A 13,783-nucleotide genomic window follows, 5' to 3' on the forward strand; every position below is an offset into this window, starting at 1 on the left:
CATGATTGTATCATCCAAACCAGCAAGTACTTAATGAATTATAAAATGCCCAATAGCTATTTCTGTCTCCTCAGAATGAGGCTTCCTTGTGATATCAAAGATCCCTTGAGATGTGAAATTTTTGATCTCACAGAATTCTAAGTGAGAGTATGGTTCCAGAATATACTACTTTTAAAGCTCTCAGTTGTAGAATTTTAATGTGTTCCTTAGAAGAGTCTTCAAGTAATATTCACCAAAGTCAAGTGTTTCTACATTAGTTCCATAAAACTATGTATCAGATGCAGAATGGTCTGTTTCATCACTGAAGGTGAATGATCTCCTTACAGCATATCTACCAAATTTATAATTGTTTGCTATGGACTGATTCAGCATTAAGCTTTTGGTACCAGAATCTAAACCTTTGATTTGCATGTGTGTCGGCTGGATATCAATTATACAAAAAACACATTTCCCTGATTATTATAGTGTGTAGGTAGCAAGAAAGGAGTATAAAAAGAGAAGTCACTCATTAATAAAATGTAATAATTTAGCTATTCAGTGAAATTATTAATAATAATTCCTAATAAATGATATTAATAATTCTTAGTAATAAAGTAGAGGCTTATTTTTAACTGGAAGATGTAATAAAATAGGGACAAGACTTCAAATACCAAAATAGGTCTTCATTTTTAAAAATTTATAATTTATAATGAAAAAAGATACTTTGTCAAGCCAAGAAGTATGTATTAAGTGCCTACCTACTATGCGCCAGACACTGTGCTAAGGCACTGAGAATAAAAAGAAGGCGGGGGGGGGGGGTTCCTCTGTTCTCAAGAAGCTCGTTCTAAATGGGGGAGATAGAATGCAAAAAAATCTATGTACAAACAAACTATAGATAAAATAAATTGGAGATAGTCAAGAGAGGGAAGGCATTCGTATTAAGGGACTTTGGAAAGGCTTCTTATAGAAGGTTGGGTTTTAGCTGGAACTTGAAGGAAACAAGAGGAATCAGGAGGTGGAGATGAAGGAGAATTCCCAGCATGAAGTACAGCCAGTGAAAATGCCCAGAGTTGAAAAAAGAAAGAAAGAAAGAAAATGCCCAGAGTTGGGAGATAGATATTCAAGGAATACCAACAAGGCCAGTGTCACTGGACCACAAAGTACAGGGGGGAGGGGCTTAGGAAGACTAGAAAAGTAAGAATTGGCCAGGTGATGAAGGGCTTTCCATGTCACACAAAGGATTTTATATTTGATCCTAGAGGCAATAGGGAGCCACCAAACAGTGTGGGAAAGTGGGAGAGGTCATCAGACCTTCTTTTTAGGAAAGTCACTTTGACATCCTCTTAATAATGGTCTTTCCACCACTCAGATATTCTCTACTGCCAAATAAATCTTCCTAAAACAACAGTTTAATCATGTCAGTCCTCTGTTCAAAAACACACCATCATGGCTCTTTCCTGCCTTCACTTCACATTCTGTAGGCTAACCCTCATAGCCATCAGGATTCTGAACCGTTTCTTTTCCCTCTTTGACCATCCTACCCAACATGCTTTGTGTGATTCTACCTTCACTTTGACTGGACTCTCATCCACCACATACACACATTGTGATCCTCCATGCTTTTGGTCAAACTATTGCCGGAATGGCCTTTCTCCTCTCTTTCTCCCCCCACCCTGTACCACCCCCAACCCATGGCTGTTGAGTCCCTACTCAACACATCTTCCATGTTGCCTTCTCTGATACCCCAAAGAGTCATCAAATTCTCTGTTTTAATTCTGGGGGAAAAAAGACTTTAGCTATCTGGTAGTGAAACACCTTGTTTTAAGATGAGGAGACTAAGATGATCCACTGGAAAGAGCACTAAATTTGGTGGCAGTGGCCCAAGATTCAAACCTTCCACTCACTGTTGTGTGACCTTGGCCAAGTTACTTAACTGCTTTGATCAACAGTCTTCTCTTCTGTAAAATGAAGAGGTTGGATCAGATATCCTTTTAAGCTTGGTCCAGCTCTAGGTTTATGATCCTAAGGCCCAGAGCTGGTCATTGACTTATCCAAATTAGCCCAAATAATAAATGTTAAGGCTAGAATCCAAATTCAAGTCCTTCCACCTCAAAAGCAATATCCTTTCTACTGGTCCACGTTGCCCCCCTCTCCATCCCAGGATCCTCCTTCTCTCTACTTATGACATTTAAATAGAGGAAGGCTCTAGAATAGCCCTCTCATATTACAGATGAACAAAAGAGAAAAGACACTCAGATATCTAAAAAACAATGGTAAGAATCACTGATTTGGAAGCAGAGGAAAAAACATATCTTTTTTATGGAACGAAAATGGGTTCTCCTTATATAGAGGATGTAAAGTTACCTTTTGTAGACAGCATGGAGTTGCTTCAAGGTAAAAAAGTGTTCTGTGAGTTTGGATAAAAGTCTTGGTTTTTCCATAAACTCCATCATCCTGACAAGCACAGCCCTTTCTTTGTTTTTTCACAGTGAACTTGTCTAGAGAAGGTCATGGTTGGGCCAGGTAAATTCAGAGGTCATTTTATACTTGAGCAAGCAGCAATATTACTGAAAGAAATCTTGATCCTGCAAAATGTGTGCTCGCTCTCTCTCTTGCTCTCTCTCCCCCTCCCTCCCCCTCTCCTAAATCTGGAAAGGGTTTTAAGATTTTTTAAAACTGCTATACCAATTTAGTTGGGATTTATTTTCAGTTGTTGTTGCTGTTCAGTTATTTGTCAGTTGTGTCTGACTCCTCATGACCCTATTTGGGGTTTTCTTGACAAAAATACTGGAATGGTTTGCCATTTTCTTCTCCAGCTCATTTTACAGATTAGGAAACTGAGGCAAACAGAATTAAGTGACTTGCCTAGAGTTACACAGCTAGTGAGTGTCTAAGGACACATTTGAAGTCAGGAAGATGAGTCTTCCTTATTGCTTGATTTAAGTTAGACCTAACAGGCCAAAAGATATATTTTAAGAAATATTTTTTCTAAAAACTGAAAAGGATATGTAGTGCTAAAAAAAATTTGTTTTTAGAGACCCAATTTTACTAACTCTTGTGTATAGTGTCTCTACTTCCTCTCTGGGGAAACATCCCCTTCCTTTTTCCATATTTGGACTCTTCCTTGGTGAACACTTCCAGTTTCCTACCTGACAGTGAAATCAGATATGAGAGACCAACCAAACAAAATATAAAGTCTGGGCCTCTCCCTATAAAACCTCTGACTCCCTTCTACATCAGTGAGCAGTTCTGTATGGGACCAGCCTGGAGTGCATGTAACAAGCTTAGAGAAAGGGTGAGTGCCCATAGAGGTTAGGAATGGGCCCTGATCCCACAGCACCCTTCTCACATCATCAGTCACCAGCACCCTTCCTCCTCTTGTTGCAGCAGCCTTTCATCCGCTGCCTGGACTTCCCCACTGACTACATCATATACATTGTAGACAGCTCCTCCAAGTATCTGGCTGGACCCTCATCTCTTGGGTAATAGTGTACCCTTGCCCTGCCCTTCCCCGCTCCTCCCTCTACCTCAGGAATTTCAAGTGAAGTGCCTTCCTTTGTATGAGGCAAAATGTCTCCCACAATAAAGGCCTATTGCTTTTAGCGTTATTGGCCCTGTCTGTTTCTTCTATGTTTCTTCCCTTGTTAAAAAAATATGACTACAGTAGGGACAATGTTCAACATTATTAGTACCTTTCTTCAGGCTACTAAAACAAAAATGTACCATTGTTATGACTTTACTAATCACAGGAAGATAATATTGCAAATCTGGCAGGTTTGGGAAATAGGAAAGCAGGCAGCAATTTCTTATTGTTGAGTCATTTTCAGTCATGTCTGACTCTGAGACCCTATTTGGGGTCTTCTTGACAAAGTTGCCATTTCCTTCTCCAGTTCATTTGACAGGTGAGGAAACTGAGGCAGGCAGGGTTAAATGACTTGTCCAGGCTCACACAGTTATTAAGAATCTGAGAGGGCAGCTAGATGGCGCAGTGGTTAAAGCATTGGCCCTGGATTCAGGAGAACCTGAGTTCAAATTCGACCTGAGACACTTGACACTTACTAGCTGTGTGACCCTGGGCAAGTCACTTAACCCCCATTGCCTGAAAAAAAAAAAAAACAAAGAATCTGAGGCCACATTTGAACTCAGATCTTCCTGACTTGCAGGCTTGGCACTCTATCCACTACACCACATAGCAGTGATTACTCCATTATTAATAAGGTGGTTTTAAGGTTCTCAGGTTATGGTTGTTTATGTATGTGTTATATCTCCCTAATAAATTATAAGGTCCTTAAAGGAAGGCCCCTAGATAAAGATACCTAATCTTTGCCTCTCCTTCCGCACCTAGCTTCTAGCAACACTCAGGGCCTAGCCCAGTGCTCCACTCACAGGAGGAAGCTAATAAATGTATGTTGAAATAAATTAATACAAATAACTTCCAACTCCCTGGGGGGCTAAATAAATAAATCACTCTCCACAAACTCCCAGGCCACTTGTGAACAGCTGTGTCCTCATATCTCAATTAGCTACAGTAATAAAATAGAGCTGTGGCATTACTAATTAAAAGCTACCAATCCACTGTTCCCTTCTATTAACCCAAAGGTGAAGCTCTGATCTGAGACCAAGTTGAACACGTGGGACTTCAGAAATTACCTCCTAAAGACTCTTCCCTCCAGCATTTGGGAATTTTTTGGTCCTATAAAACCTTCCCCATTTTCCTGAATCGGCCCAATGTGACTCAGGACTGGATATGGGGAAGCAGGAGTTCCTGAAAATCCCACAGGGTATGAAGAGAGAAGTAGCATTAGGACCAGTCAACAACTCATCATTGAGTACTGGCACTCAATCCATTCAAGAGAGCAGAATGCCCTTTCACTGCCCTCAAAGAGCTTAGGAAGAAGGCTGGCGTATGGGAAGCAATTCAAGAACAATCAAGGACAAACTGTTGTATTGCTTCTAAGTGTTGTCTAAATTCAGGAAGGCGACTCAAGTGTGGGTCTAGAGTCATTGGGGAAATCTTCAGTGAGGAGATGGGGCTTGAACTGGGGTTGAGATTATTAGCAAAAGAGCATGAGACAACATCGTAGTCAGGTGGGACTGAGTGTGGCACATTTAGGGGGTGAGCGTGTGTTGGTAAGAAGTCAGAAATAAGGTTAAAATCCCAGAGCTAGAAATAGACCTAAGAGTTCACCTCATCCAGCTTCCTCAAAAAAAAGTAATAAAAGATTAATGAGAAGACTGGGGCCTAAAGAGGTTATCTGAGGACAGAACCCAGGACTCTTGACTGCTAAGTCAGGTTAACTCGGTAGGCGATGGTGTGGTTCGCCTTTTGTGCAGTGGGTTTGTGAAACATAATGGTATCATTCCAGTTATTTAAAGGTCTGTCACAGGATATTGTTTTGTAGTATATGTCATATTATATGTGATATCATATCTCATCACCACTGTGTCACATCATATTATAGCATGCTATATATTATTAAACGATATATTATCACATATTCTATATATTTGTACTTGAGCCAGTCACTAAGGGCTCCTCCTTTCTTCCTATAACATGCTACATATTCATATAATTTTATAATAGCAACCACAAAAAAGTGACTCGTGAAGATTAATGCAGACATTGGTATGGAGGGTAGGAGAGGACATGAGGATGAGAAGAAATGCTGGGGTGTTAGAATCAATCAGATAAACTAGTAACACTAGAATCTCCTGAGGCTTCACTGGGTAGAAACCAAGAAAGATTCCTTAAGTGGATAATAGGAGGCCAATCTCCCTCAATACAAAAATCATGTGGTTTTAGGCTCTTAAAGCTTATCTTTACTATCATTATCATTGAATCATGATATTATTATTGTCATTAGAGATAAGCTTGAAGAGCTTCACAACTGCACTGAGACTTTTGGGACACCCTGGATAATTATTCATTATGCTGGTGTTTTGGGGTGCTATTTGTATTTGACCTATTAAAATATAAAATCCCATGGATGCAGAAACTGTCTCTTTCATCATAGGGCTCCTAACAGAGTCTTTTTTTTTTTTTTTGGTGAGGCAATTGGAGTTAAGTGACTTGTCCAGGATCACACAGCTAGTAAGTATTACATGTCTGAGGTCGGATTTGAACTCAGGTCCTCCTGACTCCAGGGCCAGTGCTTTATCCACTAAGCCACCTAACTGCCCCTTAAATATTGTTTAATGGGTTTGGTTTTTGTTGTTGTTATGTTTGTTGTGGTGGTTGTTGTTGTTGTTTTGTGGGGCAATGAGGGTTAAATGACTTGCCCAGGGTCACACAGCTAGCAAGTCACAAGTGTCTGAGATCTGATTTGAACTCAGATCCTCCTGAATCCAGGGCCAGTGATTTATCCACTATACCACCTAACTGCTCCCTGGATGCTTTTTCAGACCTTTCTTCCTGCCTAAGGGGATTCTTTTGTTTGTTTTTCTCCTAGGTAAATCGATTTAGCAAAGTGGAAGATAGAGCCATTTTTGTCACCGATCGTCACCTGTACAAGATGGACCCCACCAAACAGTATAAAGTGATGAAGACCATCCCCCTCTATAATGTAAGTACCAATTGTGGACCAGTCTCTGCGGTTCTTCTGCATCTCTGACCTTACTGCCATTTCCAGTGATATGAGTATCATATTGTTCCTCTTTTCTGATATTTTTGTTAATATTTGAATTTGTAGGGAGAGGAGGTAAAGTGAGGATATCATGGTGAGTGATACTGGGAAGCCATTAACATGATTCTCATTACAAGATTCCCATAGTTCACTGAAGTTCTTTCCATTGGGTGCCTATTCACATACATGCTTGTTGGTCATGACTAAAGCCTCGGAATGACGATTTTATATCTTGTGCATACACAGTCAATCGATCAATGTCTAATTAGAGAAGTAAATTACTTTGGTATTTCCCTATCTGCCTTTTATTATTCAATTTATTTTAACTGTCTCCTTCCCTGCGATCTTATTATATAAATAGAGACTGTTTTTGAAGCTTCCATCCATTTTGGTAAATAATTTATAAGAATAATACTAATGGATGACATTTACATAGTATAAATGCAAGGCATGCATGATTATCTCATCTGAGCCTCACAACAACTCTATGAGGTAGAGACTGTAAGGATTTTTAATCCTCATTTTAGAGATGACAAATCTGAGGTTCAGAGAGGTTATGATCGATTTGGGGGTCATACAGCTAATAAGTGTCACAATTGTGATCTGAACCCAAATATTCCTGACTCTGTCAAGCCCAGCATGCCATCATGATGAGACAGTATTGTGGCAGCAATATAGTACATTGGGAAAAGCCTCGGATTTGGAGAAGAGTGTCTGAATTAGGGTAGTTGCAGTGTGAGTATATAAAAGGATGCAGGGGTGTGTGTGTGAAAGAGAGAGAGAGAGAGAGAGAGAGAGAGAGAGAGAGAGAGAGAGAGAGAGCGCAAATGGAATCCTTTGGATTTGGCAGCTGATTAGATATCAGGGGTGAGGGAGATGGAAGAATCAAATATGGTGCCCAAGTTTTGAACCTGGGTGCCTAGAAGAAAGGTGATGCCCTCAACAGAAACAGAGAAGTTTGGAGGGAGAAGTAAGTTTAGGGGGAAAGATAACGACTTCAGTTTGTGGCATTTTGAGTTTGAGATGCCAAAGAGACAACCAGGTGGAAATGGCCATCAAACCCTGGAGATTACAGGACTGGAGCTCAGGAGAGAGGTGAGGGCTGGGTATATAAACTTGGAAGTCATTTGCACAGAGATGACAATTGAATTCATGGGCATTGCTGAGAGCACCAGGACCAGAGAAGTCATAGAGAGAAAAGAGGAGAGAGTCCTGGAGTACATCGCATGTCAGATCCTACTTCACACTTTCATATCCCAGGCCATCTTGCCATCTGCCTGCTTTTGCCCCCGTTCTTCTCCCCAACTGGAACACCAAAATACATGCTGCCATTTCCTGGTGAAGTTAAGCCGCTCATCCTTGCAGCTCTTGCCCTAGGACCCATTGTCTTTATTGTGGCTAAGTGAGTACAAACTTACCTGGCCAATTGTTTCTAGCTGACTGTGTGTTGTTCAGTCGTTTCAATCATGTCTGACTCTTCCTGACTCTATTTGGAGTTTTCTCGGCAAAGAAGGCCTTGAGGCCAACTTCTAGGAAACCATGGTCCAAAGTGGCACAGGGTGAGCAGGCTTGGGTGGGCTATGATGGGCATTATGGGAGGGAATTGTCCAGTCTTGTGATTTCATTAGTGTGAAGGGTTCCTAGTGAGGGAAATTCTCTCTACCAGGACGGATCAGCACCTTCTTATACCACAGGGGGCAGCTAGGTGGCTCCACAGTGCATAGAGCACTGGACATGTAATCAGGAAAAACTCATCTCCCTGAGTTCAAATCTGAACTTAGATACTTACTGGCTGTGTGACCTTGGGCAAGTTACTTTACTCTGTTTGCCTCGGTTTCTTCATCTGTCAAATGAGCTAGAGAAGAAAATGGTAAAACCACTCCAGTGTCTTTGCCAAGAAAACCCCAAATTGGGTCATGAAGAGTCAGACACAAATGAAATGACTGAACAACAGCAGCTACATGGTGCAGTGGATGGAGTACTGGACCTAGCATTAGGATGGTTCAAGTTCAAATCTGGCCTCAGACACTTAAGCTAATTGTGTGTCCCTAGGCAAGTCACTAACCTCTGCCTGGCTCAATCTCCTCATCTGCAAAATGGGGAGAATAATTGCACCTACCTTGTTTTATGAATCAAATGAGATAATATTTGGAAAGTGCTTGGCACCGTACCTACCACATAGTAGGTGTTTATTAAAAATGCTTGTTCCCCCTTTCCCATTTATGGTCTTAGGGAGCCACCTGGGGTGCTGAGAGATTCAATGGCTTGCCCAGGATTATATAATCAGTTTGTCGGTAACAGGCTTTATACCCAGGTCTTCCTGATTCCAAGCCCAGATCTGACCAATAGGCCATACTACACACATCAACTAGTTCAGAGATCATTTTGAGTAAAAATATTTTTTATGGACATATCATTTTTTTAAACTTTCAGCTATATCCTTCAGTGATGCTCCTAATAAGGGGTTCACCACGCCAAGGGCATAAACAGGTTGGGCTTAATTTTATCTGGTCAGAACACTTCCCAAAAGAGCCACACCAGTTCATTGAGCTCCATCAGAAAACACGTCCCTTTTACCTTCACTGTCACTGAATCTCATTGTTTTTAACTATTGATGCTAATTTAGCAAGTGTGTGGCTGTACCTCGGCAGGGTTTTTAATCGCATTTCTCTGGCCCTTGGGGAGTCTGAACCAAATTTCAGGTGGTCATTGGTCCTTTTGGTTCTTCCTGTGACCTTGCATGAAGAGCCAGCTCCAAGAGTGGAAGAACAAAAAACCCTTGCACTTTGCCTCAGAATTTTAGCTCCATCACAGATTCTTCTATTTATAACATTAGACATCTTTGCTTTGTCTACATCTCTGACATTTATAGAGCTGTTGCAGGGATGTTTTCTACGACTCACATTGTTCTGTGCTGGCATAATCTCGTCATTGTCAGTGGAATGCTGAGTGGTTTATTCTATTAAGTTCAGATTGGTTTTCTTAGCAAAGATATATTCAAAGTAAAACTTATTTTTTTAAAAATCACTACACTTAAAGCTGGTGTTTCTTTTTTTCTCTGTGCTTTAGAGAAAAGTACAAGATTCAGATTGATGTCAAATCCAATTAGAAGCTTATTTTTTCTTAATTATGCAGTATGGACTTATTACTATTCTCCTCTATATCCCTACTGAGAAGGGAGAAGCAATGCAGGATAATGGAAGATGCTCTGGAATGAGGGGTCTGATGTTCACCTGTGTGTCCTTGGAGAAGTCACCTAAGGTCTCTTGGTTAGATTCCTCATATATAAAATAAAGGATTTACCCTATATCAGGGATTCTTAACCTGGGGGTCCATGAGCTTGGTGGTTGTTGTTGATGGTGATGGTGGTGATTTTCATAATCATACTTCAAATTCATTGGTTTTCTTTGTAATCATTTATGCATTTACCAACATTATTCTAAGAATGACTCAGGGGCAGCTAGGTGGCGCAGTGGATAGAACACCAGTCTTGGAGTCAGGAGTACCTGAGTTCAAATCCGGCCTCAGACACTTAACACTTAATAGCTGTGTGACCCTGGGCAAGTCACTTAACCCCAATTGCCTCACTTAAAAAAAAAGAAGAATGCCTCCATAAGTTTCACAAAACTTACAAATGAGTCTAATACACAAAAACTGCTAAGAACCCCTGGCCCAGATGAATCTCCAAGACCCCTTCTGACTTCAAGTCTTCTAAAAACTCCAAACCTGTCTCTTTACCTCTCCAAACTTCACCATTTTCATCAGAACAATAAGAATACCAGTATCCCACCTTACCTACTTCAGTGGGTTATCAGGATCTGGGGGAGACACTGGGGAAGTACTTTGAGAACTGTACAAATGTACAGCGTGGGTGATAATATTCCACTTCCCCCAGTTGCCTCCACTTGCTCTTTGCAGCAACATAGCTACGTAGGTATTAATCATTAGTGTCAGCTACTTAGCCTTGTCCTACATCTCCTTGAAAATGAATCTGTCCTCTATTTCCTTTGTCCCTGTCTTCACTTATTCCATGTCCTGAAGCATGAAAGTCCAGTCTTAAGAGGAGAATAAAGCAGATATTGCCGCAGAAGTGCTTACTCCCATAAAAACAGCACACGTGTGGTCTTCCCCACCAGCTTATCCACAGTTGAGTTGCTCTCCTTTCTCTCTCTTTCTGGACACATTTGAATGACTGGTTGGCTTTCAGCCTCCTAGACCCACTCCAGCCTCTATCTCTGGCTGTCTCTAGGTCACCTCTTCTCATCTGGTCATCATGTATCATAGAGTGAAGTCATCGTAACCATCCTCCTTCCCCAACCAGTCACTTGTTCCCAACTTGGAATTGCAGAATTTCAGACATAGAAAGTCTGGGCACATTTTATAGATAAAGAAACAGCTTAGGGAGATGCAGGAATTTGTCCAGTGTCACATGACTAGGTACATCCTGAGCTCGAACCCAGATCTCCTCTTTCCTGGTTTGTACCCCAGCTGTAGCCTTCTGGTTCATGAGACATGTACAGATACTGTGTTCCCTTCATCTCTCTTCTCTCTCCATTGTGCCACTCTAGTCCTCCAGATTGATTCTTTGGTGTATCAGATACCATCCTTTTTTTTTTCTTTTAAACATTTCTATCCCCTCTAGCCCATTCAGGGGCTTTACCATCTTACCATTGGAGATACAAAGAAAGTCAAAAGGCCCAGTCCCCAAGGCGTTCACAGTCTAATGGGGAAGGTGACATGCAAACAACCTTGAAAAAACAAGGTATAGTCACTGTCAATTGGAGATTAGCAACTGAAAGAAGACATTGGCAGGAAAGGGGATCAGGAAAGAATTCTTACAAAAGGGAGGACTTTATCTGAGGCTTGAAGGAAGCCACAGAAACTAAGAGTAAAGATGGGGAGGGAGAGAGTTCTAAGTATTCCCCAGTGAAAATGGTCGCAACCCAGAGATGCAGTATCTTGTGTGAGGAACAGCCAAAAGTCCAGTGTCACTCATCACATAGATCCCACCCTCCTATTCCATCACTCCCATGACCTAGTGCCTGAGGGCTCTCTTTCCGAAAGAGTACAGGATTCAGATCTACCACCATTATGACAAAATTATGTAAGTGTTATAGATAATAAGCATTATATGTTTGAGGAGATTTTTTTAGCTTAAGAAGATTCTAACAAACATAAGTGACACTGTTTTATGGGGAAATGTATTCTGAATTCCAAGCAACTGACTTTTAGAACATCCCCAGTTTCAAAGTTGAAAGAAGCATGTCTAAATTTAGAAAACTGGGAGGGAGTGGGGTGGTGGTGGCCAGGTAGCATAGTGGATAGAGCACTGGCCCTAGAGTCAGGAGGACTTGAGTTCAAATCTGGCATCAGCCACTTTCTAGCTGTGTGACCCTGGGCAAGTCACTTAACCCCAACTACCTTTAGATATCTAGGTAGGTAGGCAGATAGGTAAGTAGATAAATAGATAAACTGAGATTGGCAGAGATTGAGTGACTTGCCCAGAGTCACCCAACTAGCAAGTGACTGAAGTTGAATTTGAATTCAGATCTTCCTGCATCTGGTTCCAGTCTTCTACCCAGCTGTGCCACTTAGAAGCCTCAAAATTGCTGACTGATCCTATTGCAAGTCTAAGCAAAATATCATTAGTGAGGCATATTTGCTAACAAAATAAGTAAAGTGGAATGTCATTGTTCTCTTCCTTCAGCAAAGATAGGTTTAAACAGTGGATTATTACCATTTCAGGAAGATGAAAAAGGAAAAATGCAAAGTTGTAACCGAGGCTAAAGAAGATTTTCGTTAGAACACCCCCTTCTCACAAATGTTTTTTGAGTTTAGATGAGTAAATGTGCCAGTCACTTATTCTATTCAATTGAACAAACGTGTGTGCGGTGTCCACTCTATGCAAGGCCCTCTGCTAGGTACAAAGGGTACAAATAATACAAAGTGACACAGTGGCTGTTCCCAAAGAACACATCATCTTGTAGAGACCTGAGGCACAGACACAGCGATGCTGTAAGTTAGATAACTGTTAAATGCATAAGAGAAAGCAAATAGAGAAACAGGAAGGGGGAGGGGGACCGAAGATCTCTTACACAGGAGTCTATGATTTACAAAGCATTTTCCGTACAGCATCTCATATAGTCTTTATAACAACTTTGTTAAGTAGGTGCTATTATTATCCCCACTTTGCAGAGACCCAAAAAGGCTGTGACTTGCTGGGGGGGAGGGGGGGGCTTATAACTAATAAGTGGCTGGGATTGGATTCAAATCCAACCCTTCCTGACTTCAAATCCAGCATTCTATTCTGTCTGCAAGGCTAGCCTGGGTCACTGAAGGGATCAGAGAGGGCACCACTGGCACTACATTTGGAAGGAGAAGAATTGTTATAGGTGGAGTGGGGCAGGGGCCATCCCTGTAGTGGAGGGGCACACCCTTGGGAAAGTTGTGAAAAGTCACTGGGAGAAGAGAAAGGCCAGGTTAAGATTGGGAACAAGTTCATTATTAGTGTAGAGAGAAGCACCATAAAGTAAGGCTTAAAAATGGAGGTTGGAGCCAGACTATAGGTTTGTAAATGCACAAATATAAAAGGAACGTTTATTTTATTCCATAGGCATTGAGGAGCAATGAAAGGTTTCTAATGGAGGAAGTTACCTCTCCTGTGTACTTAATTATTTTCTAACTTGTATTATAGTTATTTGACTCTGTGTCTATGTATATATAGATACAACTATGACTGTCCCAAAATTAAGCTTTTCTTTTTTCTTTCTTTTCTTTTTCTTTTCTTTCTTTTTTTTTTTTTTTGGTGGGGCAATGAGGGTTAAGTGACTTGCTCAGGGTCACACAGCTAGTTAAGTGTCAAGTGTCTGAGGCCAGATTTGAACTCAAGTCCTCCTGAATCCAGGGCCAGTGCTTCATACACTGTGCCACCTAGTGGTCCCTCCCCCCCATTAAGCTTTTAAGAACAGAAAACTGCTCTAAGACTTTTAGGGCAGCCTGGATAAGATAACAGATTTTGAGCTGGAAGGCTTCAGATGTCATTTAATTCTCCTCCCTTCAATTTACAAATGAGGAAACCTGGTCCCAGTGAAGTAAAGTGACTTACTCAAGGTCACGCAGGTTAATTAGTGAATTAGTGTTCACACTCAGGTCTAACCCTTCCTTGTTAATCTGTTTCACAA

At 41.1% G+C, this 13,783-nt stretch overlaps 1 protein-coding gene across 1 annotated transcript in view; it reads left to right on the forward strand.

Moving 5' to 3' along the window:
* The window catches only part of MYO1D (myosin ID), a 412,141-nt gene that overhangs the window by 258,083 nt on the left and 140,275 nt on the right, over positions 1-13,783 (forward strand). The window contains exon 20 of the mRNA XM_043964054.1: positions 6,429-6,542. Within this exon, the coding sequence (XP_043819989.1) occupies positions 6,429-6,542 (114 nt within the window). The remainder of the gene's footprint in view (positions 1-6,428; positions 6,543-13,783) is intronic.

This window comes from Dromiciops gliroides, chromosome 4 (genome assembly GCF_019393635.1).
Source record: "Dromiciops gliroides isolate mDroGli1 chromosome 4, mDroGli1.pri, whole genome shotgun sequence".
In the NCBI taxonomy this organism is placed as follows: domain Eukaryota; kingdom Metazoa; phylum Chordata; class Mammalia; order Microbiotheria; family Microbiotheriidae; genus Dromiciops; species Dromiciops gliroides.